The 26,736-nt window shown below is 43.9% G+C and overlaps 1 protein-coding gene across 1 annotated transcript in view; it reads left to right on the top strand.

Annotated features, from left to right (window-relative positions):
* The window catches only part of xylt1 (xylosyltransferase I), a 71,308-nt gene that overhangs the window by 169 nt on the left and 44,403 nt on the right, over positions 1 to 26,736 (top strand). Inside the window, exon 2 of the mRNA XM_025058488.1 lies at positions 27 to 363. Coding sequence (XP_024914256.1) covers positions 27 to 363 — 337 coding nt within the window. The remainder of the gene's footprint in view (positions 1 to 26; positions 364 to 26,736) is intronic.

Raw genomic sequence — 26,736 nt, 5'->3', positions numbered from 1 at the left:
CCCCCCCGCTCCCCCGGTGTGGAGAGGGGGGTGGGGGGCTGGTGCGCGCGGAGGCCCCCCCGCCGCTCCCGCTCCGCCCTGATCGCGGCGCTGACGGTGCTGCTGGTGCAGACGCTCATTGTGTGGAACTTCAGCAGCCTCGACTCCGGCGAGGACGGAGGCTCCAGCGTGCGGGAGAAGAGGGACCGGCTGTCGGGCAGCAAAGCTGCTTCTGCCTCATCTTCCTCCGTCTCCTCCTCTTCCTCCTCTGCCGCTGCTGCCGCCGCTGCCGCCGCCGCTGGCATCGACTATTTCCAGCGCGGAGCCAAGAGGCAGCATCTTCCTCCGGCTGGCAGGGGGGCAGCTCGACACATACAGCAGCCGGTAAGAGACGCAGGCAGGCAGATGCCGCTGTCTTCATCATTTCATATTTTTACAGAAGAGAGAGGGTGGTGATGGTGGCTGACAAACAGGTCAACACACCCCCAGGTCTGTCAGTCAGAGCACGGCCTTGCATCTGAATGAACGGGTGGTCGTAGGTTAGATGCTGGGAGAGCGTTTGTTTTCCCCCGTGATGATTCTGCTGGGAGACGGGCATCCTCAGCTGGAGGCTCCGAGGCTGATTCTGGATGAGCTGACACTGAGATGAAGGCTACTGCGCGCACACACACACACACACACTCACATAGTTTGTTTTATACACTCACCAGTGTGAATGTGAAGTGAGAGCAGGTCACAGCAGGGTACAGTCTTCCTCCTCCTCTGGATGTTTCTGTGGAGATATTTGAACAGCTCACCTCTCATGGTCTGTAGTGTGGATGCTCTGAGTCATACAGAATCACAAGTTGATGTGTATATTATTTCTGCAAGGTTGTTTTTGCTTTTTTTCGACTGCCTGGACGTACAGTTGATCAGAATGTCATGCGTTACACAGTTGTTTTTGTCACTTGTGTTTTTCACGTCTCTGATTGAACCTGTATACGTGGGTTTGAATTCATCCAGACACTGGTACAGAAGGACAGAGACTGTAACCTTCCTGTACGGCTGGGTGTAGTGGGCAACTCAGGGGTTAAGTGTCTGGTCCGGAGACATAACAACACACAGACTGCTCAACTCTGAAATTGAACCACCAACATTTCACTCCTACAGTTGCCCCAGGTAAATTGGTCAGGGAAACTGAAAGTGCAGAGAAAGGTCAGATCTGTAGATGTTACGTAAGAACTGGACCAAATCATCTATAGTTCACAGTCCACTCCCAGCAAAAACCCAAAGGCTACTTCTTACGCATTTCGTAGTCGTAGTGATCAAATATTTCAATTATCCAATGGTGTTCATTAGATGTAACGTAAACACAGCCTGTGATGACCTGTCATTGCTGAACATCATATTGTTGGTTTGAAGAGTTTACTGTTTTTGTTACGTTTCCAGTCTCCTACTGGATGATGGGGTTTGTTAGTCCACACACGTTTACTATTTTACTGGATCTCTGTCTAAATTTGATCTGTCTTCTCCAGCAGCCGTCAGCTACAGCCAACAGTTCCATGGCTAAATGCAGGAGACGACGGCCGCAGGGACATTTATACAACACACTGTAAAAAATGACAACATTTCAGGATCGGAACTTGTCATTGTTTACATAGGCTCTACTTAACAGTTTCAGCCAGTTGATGGCGCCGTTGCTCGGGATTTGAAGATGTACTGACTAATTTGCAGGATTGCGGGCAAATTATCTGCAACACTAAACAAAATGTCAGGTATGTTGCAGCAGACATTAGAGTTGAAAAAAAAACCCCATAGGAATATTCAAAGAGTTTTTAGTTCCGCAGACCACAGATGGTTTAAGTTTGAGACTTGTGTTTAGTCAAACCCTGAACTACTTCTGAAAACCAGCGTGGAGAACTAGAGTGCTATCCACTCTACAAACAGAACCTGCACTAGGAAAATCTATGTCCATTTCTTATACAGAGTCAATGGTCAGGACACACACACACACAAAATGAATCAATTAAATTACATTCAACCAGTGGGACTGTCCATTCACAGACTCAGGAACTCATGGTTTGCAGTGTTGGAAGCTGGAATAAATTCCTACCAAATGTCCAAATGTTTATTTGCAGTCTCCACTGAGCTGGCCCTCTTTGCCTGCAAGGTTTGAACACTGAGTCAGTTTTTGTATTTCTACAGTGCTTCTGTACAGCATGTGATTAATTTTCACAACCTGAGGTTGGGAATTAAAATTCTCCAAATTTGAGTTGCTGGCCGGTCTTGGTTCTCCAAGAGCTCGGACCGCCCCGCAGATTTTGGAGTCAGTTGTTCTTGGCAAGTGTGCAGCATTTTCCCTCCACCCGCTGCCAGCCACTCACGTACGGTCCACGCTCCTCTGCAGCCGCCGTGCTACCAGCAGATAACCAGCCGCGATGTAGTTTGATACGCGGTGGTCCTGCTCCCCCCGCCCCACCCTTCCTATCATTTCTCTTCTCTGCAGATTCTGAAGTCACTCAGTCGGGTCACTTCATCTGCCAGGACCCGCTGGCCCCACCTGCTGGCATCAACACAGAGCAAAGTCATTCCAAGGGCAGGTTTTATTTGAGACATTTGTCCCGTCTTTGTCACCTGGAGAATCTTTGTATGAAGTATCAGTGTAATATCGCAGTAATGGTCCCTCATGACAGTAGTAGCTGTTGGGGAGTGGAATGGGAGTACTTCAATATAATAGTACCTTGTGTTGTACCAAGCCTTTTTCTTTAGCACCACAAACCTTTCTGACCTGATTACTATTATTATCCTGATTTATCCCTTGGCAGTGACCCCTGAAGATTTAGATTCACAAAAACATATTTATCCCCATGGGGCAATTGAGAGGGTGAAGAGAGGCACAAGGAGGGAAGAAGAAGAAGACAGTAATTTAGTCGGACAAGGAAGGATGATAATTGTTAGTGTTAGAGGAGCAGATTATTTACCTTAATGAGACGGGAAATATTTGTAAAACACTGGCTATTGAAATGTAGCCAATGAGAGACATTTGAATAATACACACGGATAAAAATGGCAAAATGTTTTAAAATATTTTATATACTGAAATATTTCATTAGAAAAAAAAAATAGGATATGGCACATGATAACATTTAAATATTAGATTTGACAAAAATTTCAGAGGGAAAAGGGAAAAAGGGAAACGTTGAAAAACTGTAGTACTATGATGATATCATTTGGAAAACTTTGGTTCTGTGATTCCATCGGATCGCTGCTGGAATCGACCCCAACACCAAAAGATGAAAAAAAAAACAAACACAACAAAATGGAACAAAATGTTTCAAATAGAGTTGTTAGAAGAAAATCTTGTCACTTCTGGCATGTTATTGGTTCAATCCTATTCAGGATGTGTGTTTCCTGTTACACCTTCTACTTTACTCTCCTGATTCAACCTTGGTAAGGATAAGCAGTATCAGGCTTGGTGTTCGATACCCTATCATCTTTCATGGGTGTGCTCCTCATTGGCCCAACCCTTGGTCTCAGGGACATTTTTTTTTATCAATCTGTAGGTGCAGTTGTTGAGAATGAGAATCTGGGAGTCTTTAGTGAATGTACACACCCAGCACAGGCACACTGGATTTGAACCCAGGCTTCAGGAAGGAACAAGAACTCCAATGAAATCTCCTTGCTCCAGTCTTTAGAAATAACTACTGACATCAGCTAGGCTGCCCCCCAGAGGATCCAGGAGAACATCTATCCTCACTATGGACTCAAAGTACTTTATACACCACCTGTACAACAGTCAGTGAAACAGCCAATCAGCTGCCTGCTGCTGGTCGGTCATAGTCTCTTCAGCCCCCAGACTCTTAACATTCAACTAGTTGCCCTCGGCCACATATGTCCCCTCAACTGGTTAAGCCCCACATTTGCATTCCTCCTCTCCTTTGTGTGTGCGTGCGTGTGTGTGTATGTGTGTGTGTGCAGCTTGGCGGGGCAGAGACGAGAGTCCAGCCTCAGGCTGAAACATAAGCACTGACTGATGCTCTATACGAGGCTCCACGACTGAGAGCGGCAGGGGCAGCACTTCCAGAACAGAGTGAGCCAGAGGCCGCAGCAGTGACAACAGCAGTACTTCTACATGGCGTCTTGTTTGGAATGGAATCATTATGCACGGCTCAGGATGTGTCGCTGCAGCAGGCAGGAGCGCTGGCTGTCATTAGAGGACGTCTCCTGTTGTGCCTTTTGAGGAAATGGCAGTGAAGAGATGAAGACATTTTTTTCCCCCTCTGGTCGTCCAGTAAAAGACAACACAGCTTGTTGTTGGACCGTTGCCGTTAGCGTATTGATACTAATGGTGTTAGGTCTACGTTTGTTAAAACATAGAAACGCCACTGGTTATGTTTCTTGTCTGAGTGTTTCAGGTTTTCGAGGTCCTTCTAGGCTTTGATCTATTGGAATTATTGGTATTTTTTAGCCTGTTTTTGTTTAGTTCAACTTTGAACCATTTTAAGCTAACCCTTGGTTATCTCCTAATACTTAACACAGCTCAACACTTCACAAAGATCTAATGATAAAACTGGTCAAAGCTGTTGGAGACAGAGACCAGTCTGAACTGGTTTTAGTCACTATCATCAGACAGGTTTGGAAATGATATAATCTGAATATTACACCCTCGTACGTCACAAACAGCTATAGTGGTGTGAATAGTTGGTGTTTATCTGGGGGCTCCTGCTGATGGAGATGAAAACGTGTCTCCTGTGAGCTGTGGTTAAAGGCTTTAGCTTCAGCAGGCGTCAGGTCTCACAGAGCGTCTGCCTCTCAGCTCCACATCTGGTCGTCAGCGCTTTCTTTCCGTTTGCCACAGTAGTCATGTACTGTCATGATGCCCAGCGGGCGTCCAGCTCACACATGTTGTTAAAGACTCCCCCCCTCCTCGTTAGTCATGGACGTACATGAAACACAAGGCCTGATGTCCACTTTCCCCCAGCACCGGCTTCTCCTCATCTTTTCCTACAGTATGTGGAAGATGATGACTTCAGGAGTCATCTGTAGGAGTGCCTCCACCTCCACCTCCACCTCACTCTTCTTTCTACATGTTTCCACAGCAGGGTGACGCTACATTAGCTTCATTACAACTTGAAACCACAGAATATTTGACGTCACCTCTCTCCTGCTCTTTTCCCCCCTCCGTGGCACAGTTGGATCAGCTGCAGACCTCATTTATAGACACAACTGTCAGGAGATATTTTTACTAAAAAAAAAAACCCTCAAAAAACGTCTTGTATATTTTTGCCCTTAGAAAAAAAATTATTGCAGAAGCAAATTGTGCAGGGGGATCCCTGAATGGTTCTGTGAACTGGTTCCAGAACCCAGTGAGTTGTTGGTTATGGCTTTTTGCCACGTGTCAGGTAATGTTCCCGTGAAACAGCAGCAGCAGATATGATCCTGCTGGGCCGACACTGAGCCATTAATTATCCCCCAACAATGCTCTGATTAAAAGGCAGCATACTTTAGTTTAGAGGTCTTTAACAGGGGTCCACGACCCGTGAGGGGTCGGAGAGGTTTGGTTCATTAGACAGTTTTTGTCTAATACTGAGGCAACAGGGAGCAGCGTCACCAGTCTATGTTCAGTCCCAAACGTCCCTGACTGAGGTGAAGCACAAGAAAAGTGCAGGGGACCAGTCTGTAGAGTCCATGTTTAAACTGGATTACACTGGTGTTTAGACCGGCAGTCAGCTGTTAGCGTAACTGGACATCAGAGGGAAAACTGGGAGTGTTGCATCGTGGTGTTCAGAGAAACATAAATGTCTGTACATTTCTGCTGTGTCGACTGAATATTTTCCTCTCGTTGATGAATAAACTACCATCCTACAGTATTTCCAAAACAGCCAAGCCAATGCTTCTTCTGACTTAAATCAGTTCACCAGGTGGACACATCGCTTCAGCATTTTGTTTGTCAGAGGTCCAGCTTGAAGGACCTTGTTTACATGGTAATGGTTGCTAGGATGTATGATTGGACAATTACGGCTTGGAGGCGGGGTTTTGCAAAAGGTCAATTCTCTCCTTTTCCCGTTCTTGTAAGCGCCACAGCAGTAAGCAATCGACTTCTACAAAATAAAAGTCAGTGAGGAACAGACGTTTACGGTAATAAAAGAAATCATTTTGAAAAAACGGTGTTAACGCACAACAAATTAATTGTCTGTGTTAGGAGCCAACAGTCATCAGGTGAGGGAGGAGTCACTTCCTGGAGAAAAAGAAAATCAGCATTACTGCTGTTTTTTCCAGCTCGTAAACAGCAGGTTTCACTGGGACGCTAATAAGATCTTAGCCTTATTATGTAACTACGTCACACAGTCTGAGGTCAACCTGAGCAGGATTTAAAACTGGAATAAGATTTTGTTTTTCCTCATCATTTTGAATTAAAAAAAAAAAAATCTTAAAGTGACAGCACTGGTCTACGACTTCTGTCTCAGCAGCCCTGTGTGGTTTGTCACATGCCATTTCAAATCTGTCATTAATGATGCTTAACTCTTACCAAGAGTCATTTTATTACAGTTAAGTCTCAGAATTAACATGAAAATGCCATAAAAATCAAAGAACATGACAAAGTGAGTGCAGTCCTGCTGGGATCAGTGTCGAAATTCAGCTGAAAAAAAAAAAAGAAGGTTGAAGTAACAGTGTACTTCACATCATGTGTTTTGTATTTAAGAGCTTTGCTGGAAATCCATTGTTGATACCAGACTGTGCCCCCCCCCTCCCCCACCCCCACCTAGAACAACAGCAATGTGATTCATCCCAGTGTGTCCAGGATCACATCACTGAGTCACACACACACACACACAGGCCACTCAGTGTAAATGAAGGGAAACAGCCAAACATTAATACAGCCACATAAGTTCATATTTGTAGCTGAAACCACTATAGATCATGTTTGAGGTTCAAATCCAGCCTGGTCTAATCTTCATGCCGATGTGTCCCTGGGTAAATCACTCATGTTCTGCTGTTGTATGTGTACAAGCAGTCATTGGTTAAATTAGCGTCGATTTCCTCACATTTCACCAAGGCAGTAGAACAACACGCTGCTCATGCAGTTGTGTCAGTTTTAATCGTCTGTTTCTTCCGTCTCTGCCATGTTGTCAAATCCACTCCCTGGACATCTTTTTATTCACTTTGCAGGAAGAAAAATCAGCACCTTTTTTCGCGTGAACTTTTTTCCCCCTGTCATTTTATGTGCCACTCACTGTCAGTGCTGGGTTTTTGTGCTGCAGCGCAGCCACTTTAGCTCTGGTAATTGGTGTTTAAATTGGCACTCTCCCAAAGTAACTCATGTTGGAGTGTGAGCTATTTTGCTTTAAACAGACATGGGGACATTCATAATTACAGAGCAGGGCCACAGAGGAAATGCTCTTTGTGATTTTAGATTTCCACCGTCCAAATCATTACATCAATAAAGTTTGACTCCGTAAAACCAGTAATGAGGGTAAATTTAGGAACAGTCTGTCCGTCGGTTCATCTGCTGTGATCATGCACACACAGACACACACACACACACACACTGGCTCTTTGCTAATGTGTTGTTTATCCCAGAGAGAGATGGAAATGGACTCAGATCAGAGGGAGGAAGGATGAATGTGTGAACTGAGAGAGAGATGCACACAAAAAGGAAATGACAAACACTTTTTTATTTAGAGATTCTTTTGTATATAAAAAAATCATTTTGAGGCCGAGAAAATATTTCTTTACACTGGCGTTGGCTCCATCTTGGCGCTAACTCTTAGCTATTTTCTGGAACAAATATGATTTGGCTAGATTTAGGCAAACTTAGTGCTAAATTATGTTGTCCTTGGTCTAGGTTTCGACAGATTTGGCTAACATTTAGTTGGTGTTTTTTTTTTTTTCATTTCTGTCAGTTGACCTTTGACCTACTTTCATCTATATTTGGGAAACGTGACGATGTTTGACGATGGTTTATTATCAGTCATGTTTGGTCTTAGTTGAAAATGTAATGGCTACGTTTTGGTATTTACGGCTAACTTTTAGCCGTTTGTCAACAAAAGCTTTAGTGACAAATGCTTACTTGTACTTTTTGTTGTATCTGAGATAACATTTCTAGGTGTTCAAATGCTAACCTTTAGATTTTGCTAACATTTCAAAGTGTGTACATTTTTCACCAATTATAGCTACTGTGTTTATTTCATTTACAGTAGCTGTAAAATAAAACGTTCTGAATGAAAGTTCCGCCTATGTTCCTACCTTCACATGTAGATCCTGAAAGACTGAAAGAACATCTGGAATACTTGGGGAATACTCAGACTTGGGGATCCGAAAGAATGAGCTTCTGTGCTAGGAATACTCCCCACATGACCCGGACCTGGACTAGCAGAAGACTAGGAAGGCTGGAATCCTAAACCTTCAGACTATGTTTAGGCCTGCTGAGAGAAAGTTTAGCGTAACTATGGCAGCCCAGCCATCACAGACAGACCTCTATGATGGACAGCCTCTTCTCTCACAGGTGTTAAATGCACCGCGGCCTCTTCACTGTGGTTTCCATGTGTCCATGTCGTGTGTTTACAGCCGAGGCAGCAGATTCCGCTGACTGTTAGTCCTGTGTTCACAGGTGTCAGGATGTAAGAAATACTGCATGTACACATGAACAAGGCTCACGTACTTCTCTGACTTCTGTCTGACAGATACGTACGTCCAACAGGGTGAACAGACATACAGTCTTTAAGGTGTTTTAAAAATGGCTTTTCACCATGTTTTTAATCCTTCCTATCAGTTCTGCAAAATCTTCCTGATTTTGTTGGAATAGATCTGTTCAATTTTTTGTCTGAATTTAACTATTATTGGCATAATTTGGTTTTTCTTTTACTGCTTCTGAGCTAACCTTTAGCCATTTTTGCAAAACTTTTACACATCTCATCACTGTGGTTATCATCAAAGGCAAACTCTTTATTTTTTCAGTATATGTTTAAGATCTTTTTTTTGATTATTCATCTGCCAAACTCTCATCATTTGATTTTCAGATTCACACTCATCGGCTGGATCCTGGCAATCACTCAACAAAGACACAAAAATACGACTTCTTTGCTAGACTGTGTGAACGTCTGCATGTCTTTGATTGTAGTCCGTGTTTTCGTGTGTGTGTGTGTTCGGCTTGCTGCCTTGTGTACCTCATCAGTAAAACTGTGAAATCAAAGATCAAAACTACATCTCGCCCTGATACATCTTATTCAAACTAATCACTCTCTCACTGCTAATTAGGGCTGCATTAGGCCCGCTCTCTCTCTCTCTCACTTACACACATACTCAGACACGGGCACATGCCCCTCCCCCACACCTAACCCATCATACTCGGCTGCTGTTACAGATGGTTTCATTCGACAACGCATTAATAACGCATCTTCCAGATGAATGAAGCTAAATAATACCTCGGTTTGCCAATAATCCCATAGGTAAGAGGCTTAGCAGAGAGAGAGAGGAGGAGAGAGGGGGAGAGAGAGAGAGTTTTATCTGAAGTCTAGTCCATGTGGATCCTTAATGCACAGCTAAAAGGTTGCAAACACACACACACACCCACACACACACAGAGACCTCTTGTTTGACTCTGTTACGTTATGAGTCAGATTAGTATAAACTGCTGTATGAATTACATCATGTTTCATCACTGATAAACATCACATTGAGCAGCTTAACACATTAAAAAAAGAAGGGAAAACTAATGTGTAGTATTTACTGCCATAACTGAAATACTAGTGAAAGTATCTAGAGTTAATGTTGTTGCCGCTGTAATAAACCCGGACAGTGAGTAGTTTCTGCAGCCACTGGAGAAAAATGGAATCCAATCTCCCAGCGGACGGATTTACAGAATATAATCTTCGAGCTTCTCTTTAAACTTGTCCTGGAACTCTAAATAAAATGTCCCTCATTCTCTGGGTTGTTTAAATACACGGATAAAAGCCCAGGAACAGATACAACTGTGAGGCTTTAAGAGAATGTGATGGGAATTAAGTAACGGTGCAGGAGGCCACCGGGAGATTAAAACCCATTGTCTACATCTGTGGTAAGGTCGACGAACCTTAGAGATTAAATTTGAAATTATTTGTTGAACCTACCCCCAGTCAGACAGTTTGTAATTACTTCTTGCAAGGCTAATAGTGTCTCATGCGTATACAAGACAACGCAGTACTGTCTAAAAGAGTAAAAACCAAATCAACAGTGTGTTTGGTTTTCAGTGTAGGGGTTATTTCTGACTTGTAATGCCTTTGTGCCTGCGCGAGTTGACCCTGCTTTTGATTACATTGAGTACATTGCGTTTTTCGTGTGTATGATTTGTCAAAAAGTCAATTCTGTTATGTTCATTTGGACTGAAAAGATTGAAAATACAATTTGGAACAAAGACAGACTTATTAACCTCTGAGTCTGAGTTAAATTATTCCTGTCAGAATAAAAACTGTCAGACCTTTGTTCGCTTCTTTGTATTACATACTGAACAATTATGGTCTGATCTACGTGGTGTGACATAATTCTGGAAATTGACTTCTTCAACTCCCATAGGTCAAAGGTCAGGTTTTCATCCGCTCTAAGTGGAATTTTTTTCTTGGTAAAATTAAACTTATAAAAAAGATGTGTGATGCATCTGCATTTGAGCACATTTACAGATAAACACATTGTAAAAACACAATACTAAATGTCTCAGTGTTTGTTTTCAAAGCCTGGTCCAAACCAGCTTCACTAAAATGATCACAAACATATGACAATAAAAACAGGAGACAGATTTTAGTTGCACAACAATAGGTCTGAAAAACCCTTTCAGTTAGACGTACCACGCAGGGATCTTTTTAAAACTGTTCAATCTGCCATTACACACATGGCTACTGCAACAGTTGAAATTATAAAATGATGTACCTGTAATACCTGTTGCCTAGTAACCACCGCCCTGGAAGTGAGAATCTTACGCTGTGCGCTCTGAGCCATGGACTGACACATTTTATTTGCTCCTGTATTAGCAGCCCAGCCAGGAGAGTTAGCTTCAGGTCCCTGAGTGATCAAACACATCGTTCATGTGATTACTGTGATTACTGTCATGTCGTTCAACCGGCCTCTGAAAGGTCCATGTTTATCATTGATAGTTAAAGACCAGTGATGTGAAACTCAGCTTGTGGGTGGTCGTGAGTATTTAACTATGCTACGCTAACACCTACGCCGGCTGTCACACCACACACAACTACGTATTTGTCCTCCACATTCAACCCATTGTTGGACCCTATAAAAATAGCAAATTGAAATAGCAAAAAAAAAAAAGAAAAGCAGAAGAATACAGCATGTTGACTTTCAGTAAACTGTGTTTAGCTTCTTTAAACACCGCAATGAGTCGAGGTGTAAGAAAATATCAATACACTGAAATATCGCAATGTTTCACGATACCATATCCATATTCTACACTGTATCGATTGTTTTATTAACAATTAACATGCCTCTGGTCTAATTGTAGGAACCTGATGTTGAGCATGGAACACCAACGTGTGTTTACTACACTGATAGTTTTTATATTAAATTGTTAAAAAAAACCCAACTTAACACATAAGGTCGTGTCTATAGTATCACAGTGTATCACAATATATTGTATCGTTGCCCCGTGTCCTTACACATATCCTATCGCCACATTCTTGCCGATACACACACCTAGCAGTGAGTGAGTAACGAGACACTCATCAGTGTGTCATCATTGATTTCTAATGTTTCTGTGTCACAGAGATAAGAACTGACACCGGACAGGACCACCTCACCATCGGAGCAGAACCTTCGGCAACAACAGTAAACTGGGGCTGGCATTAATTTTTATTTATAGCAGGCGGAGGAACACTCTGCTGTGGAGAAACAAAAGAGCGTTTTTATTGGAAATGCTTTACGATACACAGATTCTGCTGAGACCTGTAATTTAAAAGAATATTGTGTGTGTTTTTCGCTGTAATGGAGTTTAAGTGGATTCTCTTTTTATGGCGTTGCTGCCACGGTGGGAGGTAAAACATGACGGGGAGCTGCACTAACACACACACACACACACACACACACAGGTCAGATTGAGGCTGCAACCATCACATTTCCTCTCTGTGGCTGATTTGTCAGCCTTGATCACACACTGCATCCGCAGCGGCCCGCTGTAGCCCCTGCAACGTTCCGCTTAAATAGACTCATGGAGGCGATCATCAGATAGCGTGGAGTGTGTTTGGCTCTCGAGCGTAATGGTCACATCACAGTGAAAAACACTTGACAGCCTCAGCGTTGGGAACCATACGGCAAATTGGTCACTTCTGTGAAATGGCTGCAGCGCGTCGACGCTGACACGCAACGTGATGATTCACGTGTGACACACGCAAACGCTCGCGGACATGTAATCGCACCCACAAGGACTAATGACACTTAGCATGAGCCGCTATCGGCTCCACACACCCAACACTAATCCTCACGTATTGTGTTTCTCTAATAAGACATAGAGTTGGGGACGAGGAAGGGAGAAGGAGTGCGTGGTGGTTGAAGAGGCAGTGAAGAGCCGGGGTGATGACACCTCGGCTGGGTACAGATAAGGCCTGTCAGGGAACATTTTTGTCCTTCCAGTCCCACGGAGCGATGGAAGAGGAAATGACAGCAGTGAGGTTTTCTTCCTCCTCCTCCTCCTCCACTTCCTTTATTTGACTTACTTTCCTAGTGCAGCAGCTGAATCTGTGCAGTCCAGACGAACAGTGAGCAGATAAAGAAAGACAGAGAGAGTGGGTGAGTGAGGCCAGCAGAAGGAAGGGAGACAGATATGCAAGACTGAAGAAAGCGGGGGGAATGAACGTTGGGTTGGAAAAGAAAAGATAAACGTCTCATCCCTTCAACAAATCCGACGTCGACTCAAATCCTGGCGTAATCCTGCGGGGAACCCAGTTTGGTTTGAAGGCTTGTTAAAGAAGCTAAGGTCTGGCTGGCAGAGTCTGCGCGGTTCTGCAGACTGTTCCTGGAAACAAAGCCAAAGTCCAGTGGCCCGTACACATGCAGGGTGAGGGTTTGTAATTTTCTCCTCTGTCGGTGGAGTTGAGGATTTAGAGGTAAGCTGATGTAAAGACCTTGATGAAGCTGGTTTTACCACCCATCTCTAAATTGGAGTTCTCACTCAGGGTTGAGCTACAAAGGTTTTGTGAATCTGCCCAGTAATCCCACCTCTGCAGGTCCACAGTTAAAGACTGCAGTGACCGCAGCAGGTTCTTCAGTCGTCCTGGTGCATCTTCACCACAGGCCGGTCCGTGGTCTTACTCGACTGTCAAGGACTGGTCCTGGTACAGTTTCCCTGTGAACTCTAACAACTGGCACCAAGGAACACCATTAGGTTTCTGACACCATCTTTTCAAACGTTAAACACAAACACTGATGAAGAGTCATGACCGACTTGTTAACCACGATACAGAGACACACGTTTGTCAATGTTTCCTTGAAATAACTCTTGTTCTTTCAAACATTTGAGATTACGAGAAACAAACATCAAACATCATTCACACACACATTCACACCTGTGGTCAGTTTGGAGTGAACCACAACGTCAGTCCCCAATCAGAATGTTTTTCAATTTTTTAGTTTTTAAAAAAAGAATACAAATGCACTGATGGCTATGATATTTTTTATGGTTAAAATTTAGAAAAAAAAACTCTTTTGATACTTCAATACATTCAAAATGTGATCCCCGGCGATAATCACTGCAGTCCAGTCTCATCCAGTTATTATTACATTAAGGAAAGTCAGCGGCTGACATGCAGGAGGTGAAAGGGTTAATAAAAAAGTCTAAAAGCTGCAGAGCTGACAGAGCAGCGAGGAGCTGTGGTTTCTTCACAGCGGACGACGACTGTAACTCACAGTGATTTGATCCAGTCGTTTCATCAAAACTATTGATCAGTGCATCTTTAAAGACGCGCCCAGGGCAGCAGTGGTAACATTAGTAATGGTGTGGTCAGGCCTGTGGTAAATATGGCGGGGCATCAGGCTGCTGTATTTACCCGGCAGGTAACAGCTGAGCGGTTGTCCTGAGTTCCAGTGTGGTTCTGTATGCACTAAGGTCAAGGTCATGATTTCAGTGATGGTTCTTCAGAGTGGATCGGCCAGTGCCTGAGGGCACGTACTGTAGCAGAAACTGGGAGTCCCCCGCTCCCTCCTCCCACACACTTTTTGATTTTTTCTGTTTCTCTTTTCTGTCCATTTCTATTTCTTGCCGTCATCTTCATCCACCTCCTCGTCTGCTTCCTCTCCCTCTCCATCGCTGTGCGCTCTCCAATATCCCGTTCCTCCTCCTCCTCCCACCTCCCCTGGTCGTCCCCTCCTCCCACCTCCTCTCTCATCTGAAGTGGGGATGTTTCCCTGCTCCACTGAGTCGTTGACTGGTCCTCCATGATACCACAGCCTCCCAAATCAGCCTGGATGAGGATCCCTGCAGAGGTTGTCGCTGCCGGGGAGAAATTACGCTGTAATTGAGCTGCGTGATAATAATACGTTCTTCACTCTGATTTCAAACCAGCAGCGAAATATCATCATCAGCATCATCATCATCATCATCATGCCATGGGCACATCAGCTACAGCCGTCACATGACCCCAGCCTCTTCTTATTCTCACTTCCACCTCTTGTTTCTCTTCAACTGCTGTCATTTCACATCTTTTTTTTTCCATTTCCTCTTCCTCTCCTGCACGCCGCTCACTCGCTCCTTCTTTACCGTTTCAATTCCATTTCATTGAACACGATGCCTCAGAGGCCTGGGCAAATTACAACATATGAAAAGGTTCTGGAGTGAAGGGTGGGGGGGGGGCAGGGGGGAGCCCTTATTGTCGATATTTGAAAGTTATTATCTTTTTTGGCAAAAGTTCTGCTCTCTGTTTTAACAAAATGAAATGAAATGAGGGAAGTACACCTACACCCGCTGCCTGTGTCGCTGTGATTCCAGACTGTTCCGTGACTGTGGGGGCAAAAAATCTGAGCTATTGAAGTCAATGCTGTAATAATAGTTTGAAGGAAATAAGACCAACGACAGAACCTGTGTTTATCACCGGTGTCTGTCCTGGTGTTTGTCTGTTCTGAATGTGTGCAAAAACTGAGAGATATTAAAGTCGGTGAATGACATTTAAGTAGAAAATCAGACGTACTGGCCAAAAAAATGATTTATTTATTAATTTTACTTATTTTTAGCAATAATCCAAAATTAAACAACGAAATATCATGGAAGTCGTTTTATCTTGCTTGCCAACGGCAAACAAACTGGTGTCTGCTAACACACAGTCTAGGAATAGGAGAGAGAGAGAGAGAGTTTACCCGTGGCTTTCAGGGATTTAAGCGTCCTCCTGAGAGTTGCCTTTCTATAAAAGAGAACCATTAGGAAAATCATTGACTGCTCATTGGTGTCAGCACTCTTTAGCTGTACTTGAATTGGTGTGTGTGTGTGTGCGTGTGCGTGCGGGTGTGTGTGTGAGAGAGCTAGCTCACACAAAGAACAATGCTGTTCTTTTTCCCTCTGAATGTCTCAACTCTTTTTCTTTTTTTTTTTTCGGACGGTTTAATATTTTTGAACACATCCTTCTCTGTGCTCACCACGGCTTTTAAGGACCGGGAGTCAAATCCCTCTAACACTGGCACACTGATGGAAAACAATCTTTCTATGTGAGGCTCAGTTTATCTTCCTCCTACAGATGAGTCCCACAGGGTGGAGAGGGCTGCGTCCCATTCCCGCAGCCCAACCTTTAACTCTCATCTGGACCTGAGACGCAGGGTGTAGCGGTTAAAGTCCAACAGTTTCTGCAGTTCACACCTGCAAACAGCACGAAGTCCGAGCGCTCAAGTCGCGTTCTAACTTTTTCATTATTGAAGTGACACATACGTCACAATTCTGTTATAGTGAAGGGGGGTCGGGGGGGTAAACATGCAGAAACAGTTGGAGGAGCTGATCAAGACGTCACTCGTTTCACTTGGTTTCTGAGGTGGCGACAGGAAAGCTGAGCGAAGATTTGCGCTGAGGGAGACGGAAGCTGAGCGAGTGGGCTGCCTCTCACTGAGGGCAAAACGGTTCCATTGACAGACTGACTACTTGCCTGCTGTAGCATCCATGAACACTGTGACATCAGGTCTGCTGTTCACACTGGATCTTAGTGGACGTCACGTTAAAACCACCATCTCAGCCAAACATCCTGATTCTGGTCAGATGGGAACTGTGTGTCCGTCTTCATGGCTTCAGCTGTTGTGTCAGAGGTTATTGAGCCAAGTGGAACCAGGATCTGTGATGTGGAAAACGGTTTAACAAGGCGTTTCATGCTCCGGGTTTTAACAGTCACATGGGTTTTAGCCCGATCTTCTTGGGCTGAGAATCTGTGTCCCTCCTTGGCAGCCCCTCTACATGTTCATCCACTCTGTGGGATTCTGATGTGATCCTGTACAGCTGATTGTGTGTGTGAGTGTGTGTGTGTGTGTGCCCAGCTGGTGTCCGTTTGCTGACAGGTCGTGCTTCATTTCCACACTGTGAAACTGTGATTTCACTGTAATCCTAGTAGAGATTCCATGGAGGTTTCACCAGGGTTATCTGTGGACAAACTACATTCACCATATCACGATGTCCAAGGTCTGGATCAGGGGCCAATCATGGCCTTTTGGACAGCCTTTACTGTATGTGCCAGTCAAGTCTATGGTTCAATTTGATTTTTTTTTCTGTCAAATTAGAATATTTACTTACTTACTTATTTTATTGAGGTGTATTTCACCAACTTCTGGGCTCATTTTTCTACAGTTCTCTCTTTTGACAAACTCAGCTTTTTATAAGCACATTTTTATTACCACTTCCTCTGTTAACCTTTTGTGCTCTTTGTGCTTAATTTTTTATATATCTGCGTTGCCTCTATATTTAAAATACATTTAATTAAGTGCAAGGTCTTATCTCCCCGTTGACTTTTCATTAAGGAGCCTATTTATATTTTTGGCACTTTTTGCTAATTAAGATATTTTCCATCACTTACTAAGAGATAAAATACAAAAATGTATTTTATCTGCCAGTCCTCTGGATTTCCTGACATTTCTGCATTGATACAGACATTTAACATGCGCGTCACTGATCTGTTATATAATGATGACGTTCCACACCATGGAGGGCGGTTGGACCTCTGGTACTTAAAGAGCACATCGACACTCCTGTAGGAACTCGTATAAGCCGTAACTTTAACCTGTGACCATTACGGCCTTTTGATCGCTAATGTCCTCTCGTACATACGCGTGTCCTCTGGAGACGCACGGTGAACGCAGACGTAATTGTCTTAACTGCCCAGAAGAAATTCGGTGGAGACTGTTATAATTGAGCCAGGACACGTCTGCAGGCTGAACGTTCACTTTATTTTCCTAAGAGACACAAATGACTGCAATTTAACAGCAATAGGGGATTGTAATGAGTTTGTAACTGCTTTTCTGATGCACGGGAGTGTGTGTGTGTGTGTGTGTGTTGCTTTAAGGAGGAGGGAACAATCAAAGGAATAGGTCTATATTTTCACTGGAACTGTGTCCAGTGCCAGAAAAGAAGATTCATTATCCTGCCTCCACCTCTTTCTTTGATTCTATTTTTCCCTCTCACAGACTCTGAGTCAGGTCCAACTATTAAGTCTGTGGTGAAGGACAGACTCCATTAACCATTAGTGTAGAATTAGTGACCGGCTCTTTTCCCCAGTGTTGATCAAAATGATGTCATGTTCTGACTACAGAAATGAAAACGCTGTGGAGAAATTCTAGCTTAGCTACTTTTCAAAATAGTCACCAGTGCAGAGTCACCGAGAGTCACAATGGGCCTATAGTATTGCAGTATATTGCCATATATTGTATCGTAGCCCTGTATCGTGATACACATTGCCAGACTCTTGCCAATACACACCCCTAGTTCTGTATTTTCCAGACTATAAGTCACTCCGGAGTATAAGTCGTACCAGTCAAAGGATGAAAAAAACTCTTAAAGACTCTTACATAAAGAGTAGTAGATACTGGTACACAAGCCTAGAGTGCCCTCTATCGGCTGTCGGTGTGAAAATAACAAACGTGAAACTATACATATTAACATTTAATCGCACCTGAGTATAAGTCGCAGGATGAAGGATGAAAAAGTGCGACTTATAGTCAGGAAAATATGGTAATCAGAAAACTGTACTGAAGAGATTCTATAGTTGAACTATAACTGAAGACAAAGTTCCACTTGTCTCTGTCTTTTACTCTTAGGCAGGATATAAATAATTAACCTGGTTTTCTAACCTTTCGAACTAGAATCTTGTTTTAGTCATTTTTCCGTTCATATTGTTACCGGGGCGGGGACTCAAATTTGGTCCATGATAACAATTACATTTATGACTGTGGGTCATTTCTGGTATCCGTCCGACTTCTGGAGAAACTGCTCTGAACTCTTCTCTGTTGTGGCACAATTTGACGCATCCCTTCACTTCCATGGTTTCTGTGGGATCAGGTCCAGCAGTTAAAAGGTAATAAAAGTCTCTCGCCGTCTTCGTCCACCTGTTAATTGACGCCTTCTGGGGACGACTGTGCAGCCTCAACACTTGCCTCAGCTGTTCAGCTTCTCTGCTCATGTTTCTAAGCTTGGATGGAGGCCAAGTGTATGCCATGGAGAATATGTCGCGGTGCACTTGCCGAGGTGTGTTACTGGCATTTCCAACCTGATGCTGGTTGCACTCGGGGCGTTTGCTGTGGCAGCAGCAGGTGGAACTGGAGCAGATGGTGCAGATGCCACAGTTAGCCCAGCAATTTGTGGCACAGAGGCCCGCAGGCTGGTTCCACACTGAGCGCTCGTGCAACACATCACTCACTGACCGTCTCACTTTTCATGACTGCGTGCGTGTCATGCACGTCACCTGTACGAACTTCTCTTTTGAGAATATGGGGGTTAGCTATTTTTTCCTGCGGCTCCTAGAGCCAAACAGGAAGTTGACCTTGGCTTCTTTTACATTGTCACTCAATAGTACTCAACAGTTTGAAGGAAAAACATCTACTACACAAAACCAAATATGCTATGTGGTTTAACATTTGATAAAGGAAAATATAGTGACCTCTGACCTCAAGCATCATTTGAACCCTTTCTAAAAGGGGTCAGAACCTGATGACGATCAACTGGAGATTAATTGGCTGGAACATGTCAGTTGTCGGACACAGTCGACAGCATTAGCACACAAACAGACAATCTGATTCTATCTGTCCTTTTTAAATAATTTTGCTGCTGTTTGGAAAATAAATAAAGTTAAAGAAAAATCTACTGGAAACCCCTGGACTCTTCATCATTCTGCCAACATTGTCTCCTCCTTGTCCTACTGTCCAATCCTATTATCTCCTATCGTGAGCAGCATCTCGTCACAGAGCGATCAAGGCCATTATTCTGGGCTCTGATCAGAAACCAGAATCCTCTCTGAGTTCCTCCGGCCTCTGAGGATAAACGCTCTTTGGTTCTGGCTGCCTGGTCATTACAGCTTCAGTCGCTCTGCTGGATTGAGCTTCTTCATCTTATCACCACTGGGCCAGTTGGAGATAACACTTGACACATCGTCATATCTGAGTGTTCCTCAGTCCAAGAGTGTGAACTAAAGGGACAATTAGAGTCAACTCAGAACAGAAGCTTCTTCACTGACCTTGGATGTAGTACTCTTTAGTCCTTATGGTGTATCTGAAGGTTTCAGCTGCGTTCTAAAATATCTGCGTGTTAAATAAAACCTACTCATTACGTCTGCGGTTCATGACCGCGTCTCCCCATCCTGTGTCTTAATGCAGTTAAAAATGACATTTTGATATTCTCAGCGCCGCGCCTCTCACTTCCCTCTCCTGCTCACAGTCCAGTGGTCCTCGACCTTGTCTGCACCACGGACTAGTTTTAAGTTGGACCGTTCTTCCAAGGACCAGCAGCACGGTGTGTGTGTGTGTGTGTGTGTGTGAGAGAGAGAGAGAAAACTGTGAGTCAAGCGCTGAAAAACAAGAGACCAAAGTCATTATTTCTTCAAAATAACATTCCACTCACAATAAAGTAAATAAAAAAATGACATAAACTAAATACATTTTTTATCCAAACTTATAGTAAAATACCTATGAGTTTTTTTTGTAATAATTCAGTGGAAATTGACATTCATGAATGTCTCAGACTTTTGAAGACTATTTTTTTTATTTCTATTTTAAATATTATGAAACCATTTTACTGACTCTTTCACAGATGTGAACCCACATAAGTCAGAAAGGTTGTGTTCATGGACCTACACCTGGCACAATGATGATGTAACAGTCTTCATCTGTTGGCGTTTGTCTTCCTCTCAATAACAATTCTCCATGTGATTGAACTCCAGTGTGGGGGTTCATAGGTTGTGAGGTAAGTGTTGGCCATCATGGAGTCATGGTTAAGGTGAGAGTGAATCCCTCAGGTAATCAGTGTGAGTCAATGACACGCTGAAATAACTGTGTGTTTTACTATACACACACTATTACTACTGTAGGCCAGGGTGAGGAAATGAGTGCACGGGTCACTGAACATCAAAGGTCGCTGAAGGTGATACTTATCACACAGCGTGCATGTGTGTGTGTGTGTGTGTGTGTGTTGCTGTCCACATAGCATCAGTGCCTGCAGCAGACCTAGTGATTCAGAGGACGCAGGCCACGTGACGTGCACTGTCTTTGACCCTGTGCTGCAGCGGTGTGTTCGCCCGTGTCGTACCGCTGCGATGATGACGCCAGAGAACGGAAATAAATATGAGGCTCCGTCACGCACTTTTCACTATCAGTGTGTACGAGTGGGGTGTGAATGATGCATATTAACACAGGCTCTGTGTGTGTGTGTGTGTGTGTGATATCAGAGTTCAGATGTGTGTACTTAGTGCCTGCTGGGTCACTCCAGGCCCTGTGTGCTGCTGCCAGTGCCTTGCTCCAGCTCCCAGGGGCCCTGAAGGTTTGTTTCTGGGACTTGCTGACAAATGAATACTGCTGGACTGGCTAACTGTTCTCTCTCCTGCTGGGACTGACTAGCATGTACCCTGAATACCAAACAACGGCCATGAACACTTTTCTCTGCTTAACTCGGACACACACACACACATGGTTGAAAAAAATTTTTTTTTTCAAAATTCAGACTAAAATCTCCATCAGAAACCTTAATCCTCACCTCTGGGAAATCAGATCAGATTTGCTGAGGGTTATGGCTGCTGGCCATCACTCCGTCAGCCTCTGCTTCTCTCTGTCTCTCTCTGTGTCTTGCTGGATTTGTGCAGCTGTTTTATGTTGTTAAAATCCAGGGAAGAGCCTCTGTGTTTTGCCAACAATGCCTCAATCTGTGCATCTGTTATGGTAAAGTGATTATGGCAGCAGAAGCTTGAACACGGTGACAAGCCCATGTGGTCTGAGTCTGTATGAGTGAGCAGTACACTCCATCAGTCACTTTGGGTTTGAGTTAGATTTACATGGCAACAGAAAGAAAGATGTTTTTTGTTTCTGATTCAAGGACTTTAGTTTGAGATCCTGTTGACACGGCGACAATACGACTACGGATCCCTGAGCTATAGCACGGATTTGACCTTGAGTTTAGGCGAAAATGAGAGTGTTGTGGTGAGGAACTGCGTACTCTCTCCATATAAGGGCCCCAGAGTGGAGAGGTTTGAAAACTCCTTTGTCTTTTCTACATTGGTAATCTGTGCTTTCTTGATTACTGATGTGCACAAATGCATGAGTGTGAGTTTAATTATAATGTGTGACATATAATGAGCACTTGTGTTCAGTTGTTTGGTCGGTGTCAAGTTGATGCAGAGTTGTGTTGACTTATGTTCTATTAGTGAATTGATTCCTTTTTTGTTTGTGTTGCTGTTACAGACCAGACATATACAGTATATATATATATATGTATATATATATATATATATATATATAGAGAGAGAGAGAGAGAGAGAGATACATCAGGATATACACCCACCCTACCTTACCACTATAATCATGAAGCAAAATGTTGCAATATTTCTGTGTATTCATATTTTTTCCCAACCCTAGTTGTGGTACTGCAGTAGTATTTCTGGCCTCTCAACTGGTGACTCCTTAAGGAGTTCAGCATTCAGCAGGTATGGACCAACGGTGCCATGCCTTGGTCCAGATGTCCAAATGTTCCTTACAGCCTAAACTGGACTTCACTTACGGACCGACTGAAGACAGGAAGTCAGTGTCCGCAGCAGCGTTGGTGGGATTGTCTTAGTTTACACATGCGGGCCTTTCAGGCCATTACAGTGAAATGTCAGCGCCTGCAGGCAGCTGGTGTTTACTGACATTTGTTGACCTCTGAAGTCTCCCTCATTCCAAACACACACATATAAAGCAATCTTTGCATTAACAGTGAAACTGAACCCTGTGAACCTCAGTGTTCCCGACATGAGCCTCCCCCCCTTTCCCTCCTGCCTGTTGCATCACCCACACAGTTGAGTCTCTGTGCAGCTCTTTAACAGTTTCCTCTCAGACAGAGTGACTTTAGCCCCGGCCTGGTTTCTCTTTGCCACACAGAGAACCACTGTGACTGGCTCATCTGTGCCTGCGTAGTCCAACCGTTACAACCAGCAATCAGCCCACTTCTAACCACATATAATTAGTGCACTGCTCTGGTGCTGGACGGCTTCTCCGTGCAGTACAGAAAAGATGATTTCTGCTCTTATGGAGATTTGCTTTAGCCATGACCGTGAACAGACCAGACTTGGAGGCTGAAGCTCAGCCCTCGTAACCATGGCTGCACTGAGGTGGAGATAGAGCCGACCTCCTCGGCTTATCGTTCTCAGGAGGTCAGAGATTAGCGGCACACGGGCCTTGTAGCATCATAACGGAGCTCTAATTCATTAGGAGGGTTTATCGTCAAGGAGATATTTAAAGGAGCACCCGTGTAGTTTTAATCGTTCAGAGCTGCGGTAGGAAAGTCTGATGAGGCTGGTGGTCAGACTGTGCTGGAACCGGGTCTGAGAGTCTTTGGTCTGGAGCACTTTACAGTCTCTCATTATGCAAAACAGAGCGGCCGTCCAGAATAAAGAATCTGATATTTATCTTTGGGTTGTGTGGGATTAACAGGTGTGTGTGTGCATCTGTGTGTCTGAGCCATTTCATAATTATATACACCAGGGGTGGCTAACTCATTTTGGTTCAGGGGCCACACACAGCCTGATTAGATGCCAAGTGAGCCGAACACAGTCCCATCATAACATAATTACCTATAAATAAAAACATGTCAGCAAATAAGTACATTCAAATATTCATATTTAATGAGATATAATTGTCATATTTAATGAAATATAATTGTACAAACATGAAGTGTTTGTGCTTTTTATCACTTTCATCTAGCGGGCCGGTTTTTGCCTGCAGGCCATATATTTGACACCCCCTGATATTCCCTCTTTGGAATGGACATGGCTGAGACGTGGTTTCCACAGAATTCTGTCTGTTTAACAAAAAAAAAAGGAACATAGACAAAACCTCAGCAGGAGATTTGGTAATTAACCAGTGCACTCATTAATGAAACATGAAGATTTCCCCATGCAGCTCAGCTCGGCTGTAAAAAGAAGATGACATAATCACAGCCAACTGCATTAAATACCAAAGCTAAAGTTCTTCTCTGTGATCCTTCCTCTCTCTTCTGATCTCAATTTAGTGTCATTAAAAAGACAATTCTCAACACTGGACGGCGTTTGTCCATTAAACCTCAGTCCACAGTCTGAATGTTGAGACTGACCATTGTCATCTGACTAATCTGACCGGCACTGCTACCAAAAATAGTAGTAATCAAAGCCGGGGATAATTGGATGGTTAACTGTTTGACCGCTGATTGTAAAAACGAGTTGATGAGACTCTTCCATTATCGGAGCGTATAACTGTTTATGGTTGTAAGCGGCACAGAAATGAGCAGCAGTTACATCTACTCCACCACAAACGTCACTCCACCCTGAGCTGGTGACCAGCTTCATTAGAACCTGCGTCTGTGGAGTTTCAACAAACCAGCTTCTGATTTCACCAAGCTATCGTCTGCCGTGAAATAACTTTGGACCGAGTTTCCCCAACGTCTGGGCAACAAATCATCGTCACCTTATCTTTACTCTCCTCCATTATTACACCAATTATGTTCATGTAGTTCTTCTCTGAGACCATGAATCTGGACGCCATGGAGTGTTTTCTTTTTCTTCTCCTGTCCCTGCCCCCACCCTACTTTGGGAACCACTGTGTTAAATCCAGGGTTTACACACCACAGCTGACACAACAGACAACTTCCTGGATAAACACGATCATCATTAAGAATAAGATCAGAGCAGTGGCTCAACGCCTCAGTCCAAATGTTCCCGTCTACGTCCAACAGTGAACCCAGTGTGCCTTGGACTCCACCTACTGACTGATCGTAAAAAGAGAATAGCATCCAGAGAGGTTCCACCTCGGCGCTGTGTTCGGCCCCCTCAGCAAGAATCACTTTGTAGTAAATGCCGTGCTGACGGAAAACACGTAAAAGATTGTGCCTCGTCAGGCGCCGTGTTAAAAAGTAATCACCTGGCGTCTCCATCGAGGTTGGAGATAAGCCGTGGCTCCTCGCCTAATGAGGAGCAACACACAGATTACACACTTCGTCACGTCTACGACAACAAACGGCCTCCAAACACAGGAGCTGTTCCAGCTCCGAAGATCACACGTATGCAAACAGTAACATGTAGAGCATGTAATATGTCCATTAGTACACGACAGACGACGTCTGCATCGCAAATGGACGTTTTCCTCCAGGGGGATGCTGACAGACTACATCTTTATTTGATCATATTTGTTTGTTTAATACCATGACTCCTTATTTGCATCTGGCAGCAGCAGCAGGAGGATTTTGAAGGAAATGCTGGAACACATCATTAGTAAGATAACCCACTGAGCAAAACTGACGTGTGGAAAAAAGAAGAGAAGACAGACAGAGAGCAAAAGACAATCATTCTATAGAAAAATGTGTTTTGTTTTTTTGGGAGGGGAGGGGGGGAGGTAATATTGTGTGGGTGGAGATTTGGAGTGACCTCATTAAAAAGCCAAAATCCTGAGAGGAATAAATGAAGAAATGTCGATTAGGTGGAACCCAGAGAGGAGAGATTAGAACTGAACTAATGTGTTCTTTTATCACAGCTTCAGGAGAACGTGGTCTGTAAAAATAACACCACTTCATGTTGGTGTTGACGCCGGAGACAAAAACAGTGTGGAGCCGTTGTGTAACAAAGACGAAAAATAAAATAAATCTGTTGATTTTTGTGAAAACTTTGGGAGGAGTCAACACAGTACGTTATATTTTATTGGAACTGGGAACTGAAAGACACTGCTTTTAATTTAACTCCATGCTGCATTTTTTTTCCTTTAGTTTTTTTTTATTTTTACATTTACATATTTTAATTTTTTTTGCGTTTACATTTTTTCACATTTAGCAGAGATGTGGCTCTGCAGTAATGAGGCTCGGCAGTGTTGGAAATAAGCTGTTTTTTATTCCAGCTGTTATTTTAATTCATTTTACTTCATTTGTCAAATCTTTTTTTTCAGCCGCCTGAAGTCGGCGTCTCAGTCATTTCTTCTGACATTTTTTTTTTCTGCTTCCTTTTCCCCTTTTCCTTTCAATCACTCATACACCGGAGCCCTGTCGCCTCTGCTGCTTTCCTACTGTGCATTTGTGTGTGTGTCTTCCTCCTAGTGACATTTCCGTGCCAGGTGTGACAAATGGCAGGCAGAGAGGAAACATTTATTCCCTGCGGTGAGCTTAATTAGCCTATCAGCTAAAGCCTTGGCACCAGCTTGTTTTGAAAACCACACACACACACATTTATTCTCGACTCACACCCCCGACAACAAATGCGAGTACACACACGGACACGCCGTCACTGACGCTGACATGTGCTGAGGAATTACTGGAGTACTTGAAGCTCTCTGATAATTGGACAGTTCAGTTAAATGATGACTAAATCACAGGCTCCAGTCCCTATTCTTCTGCCCTGCTTTCACATCCACAGGGACTCAGCTGCAGCCAACCTCATCTTTTCTCTATTAAAAGGTTAAATCATTTACAAATTACAGCTTTCCACCGGCACTTAGCATATGGTGTGTGTGGGGGGAGGACACACGGGGCCTTCAGGCGAGACCGGAGGAGAGACAGTCAGTGCAGTCACGTGCACTCTGACGTCGGGAGACGCTGACAGATCAACCGCACCGGTTCGACTGGACAGCGGTCAGAGATTCTCTACTTCAGCTAAAAGATGCGTCTTCAGGTGTTTTGTCCTGTGAACTAAATCGTCCTGCAAACTTCAGGTGGAGGAGACATGTGCAGAAGTTTTAGGCAGGCACTGTGACCAAATGTCTGTCTTACACCAGACGTTAGCTTTAAATATTTGAAAGGCTACAGGCTGCAGAAATGGGGCCGTCAAGATGGACTTAACACACTGCTGCTAATTACAACACAAACACACACTGATGAGTGTTTAAAGTGTCCTCCACTGGTCTTCTTTCTGTCCAGTCTGTGGACAAATTACAGACATGGGAGACTGCAGTAGAGACTCCCTGTCTACCTCTGTGATTTTTCTCTTTCCTGGCTGAGGTGAGACCATGGCCTGTCTCCTGTGCACCGACAGCCCCTCCCCGTCCGCCCAAACCCCTGCTGTGGAAAAGGAAATGAAAGGCAAAAAAATGTTGCTGATGTGTTTTCCTGCTTAGCATTACTTTTGGGAGCTTTGATGCCAGCCAGGTGGTGGT

Source organism: Cynoglossus semilaevis, chromosome 9, assembly GCF_000523025.1.
Source record: "Cynoglossus semilaevis isolate Cse_v1.0 chromosome 9, Cse_v1.0, whole genome shotgun sequence".
Taxonomy (NCBI): domain Eukaryota; kingdom Metazoa; phylum Chordata; class Actinopteri; order Pleuronectiformes; family Cynoglossidae; genus Cynoglossus; species Cynoglossus semilaevis.
The sequence above is the reverse complement of the archived record's forward strand: the minus strand, read 5'-3'. Positions and strand labels throughout refer to the sequence as shown.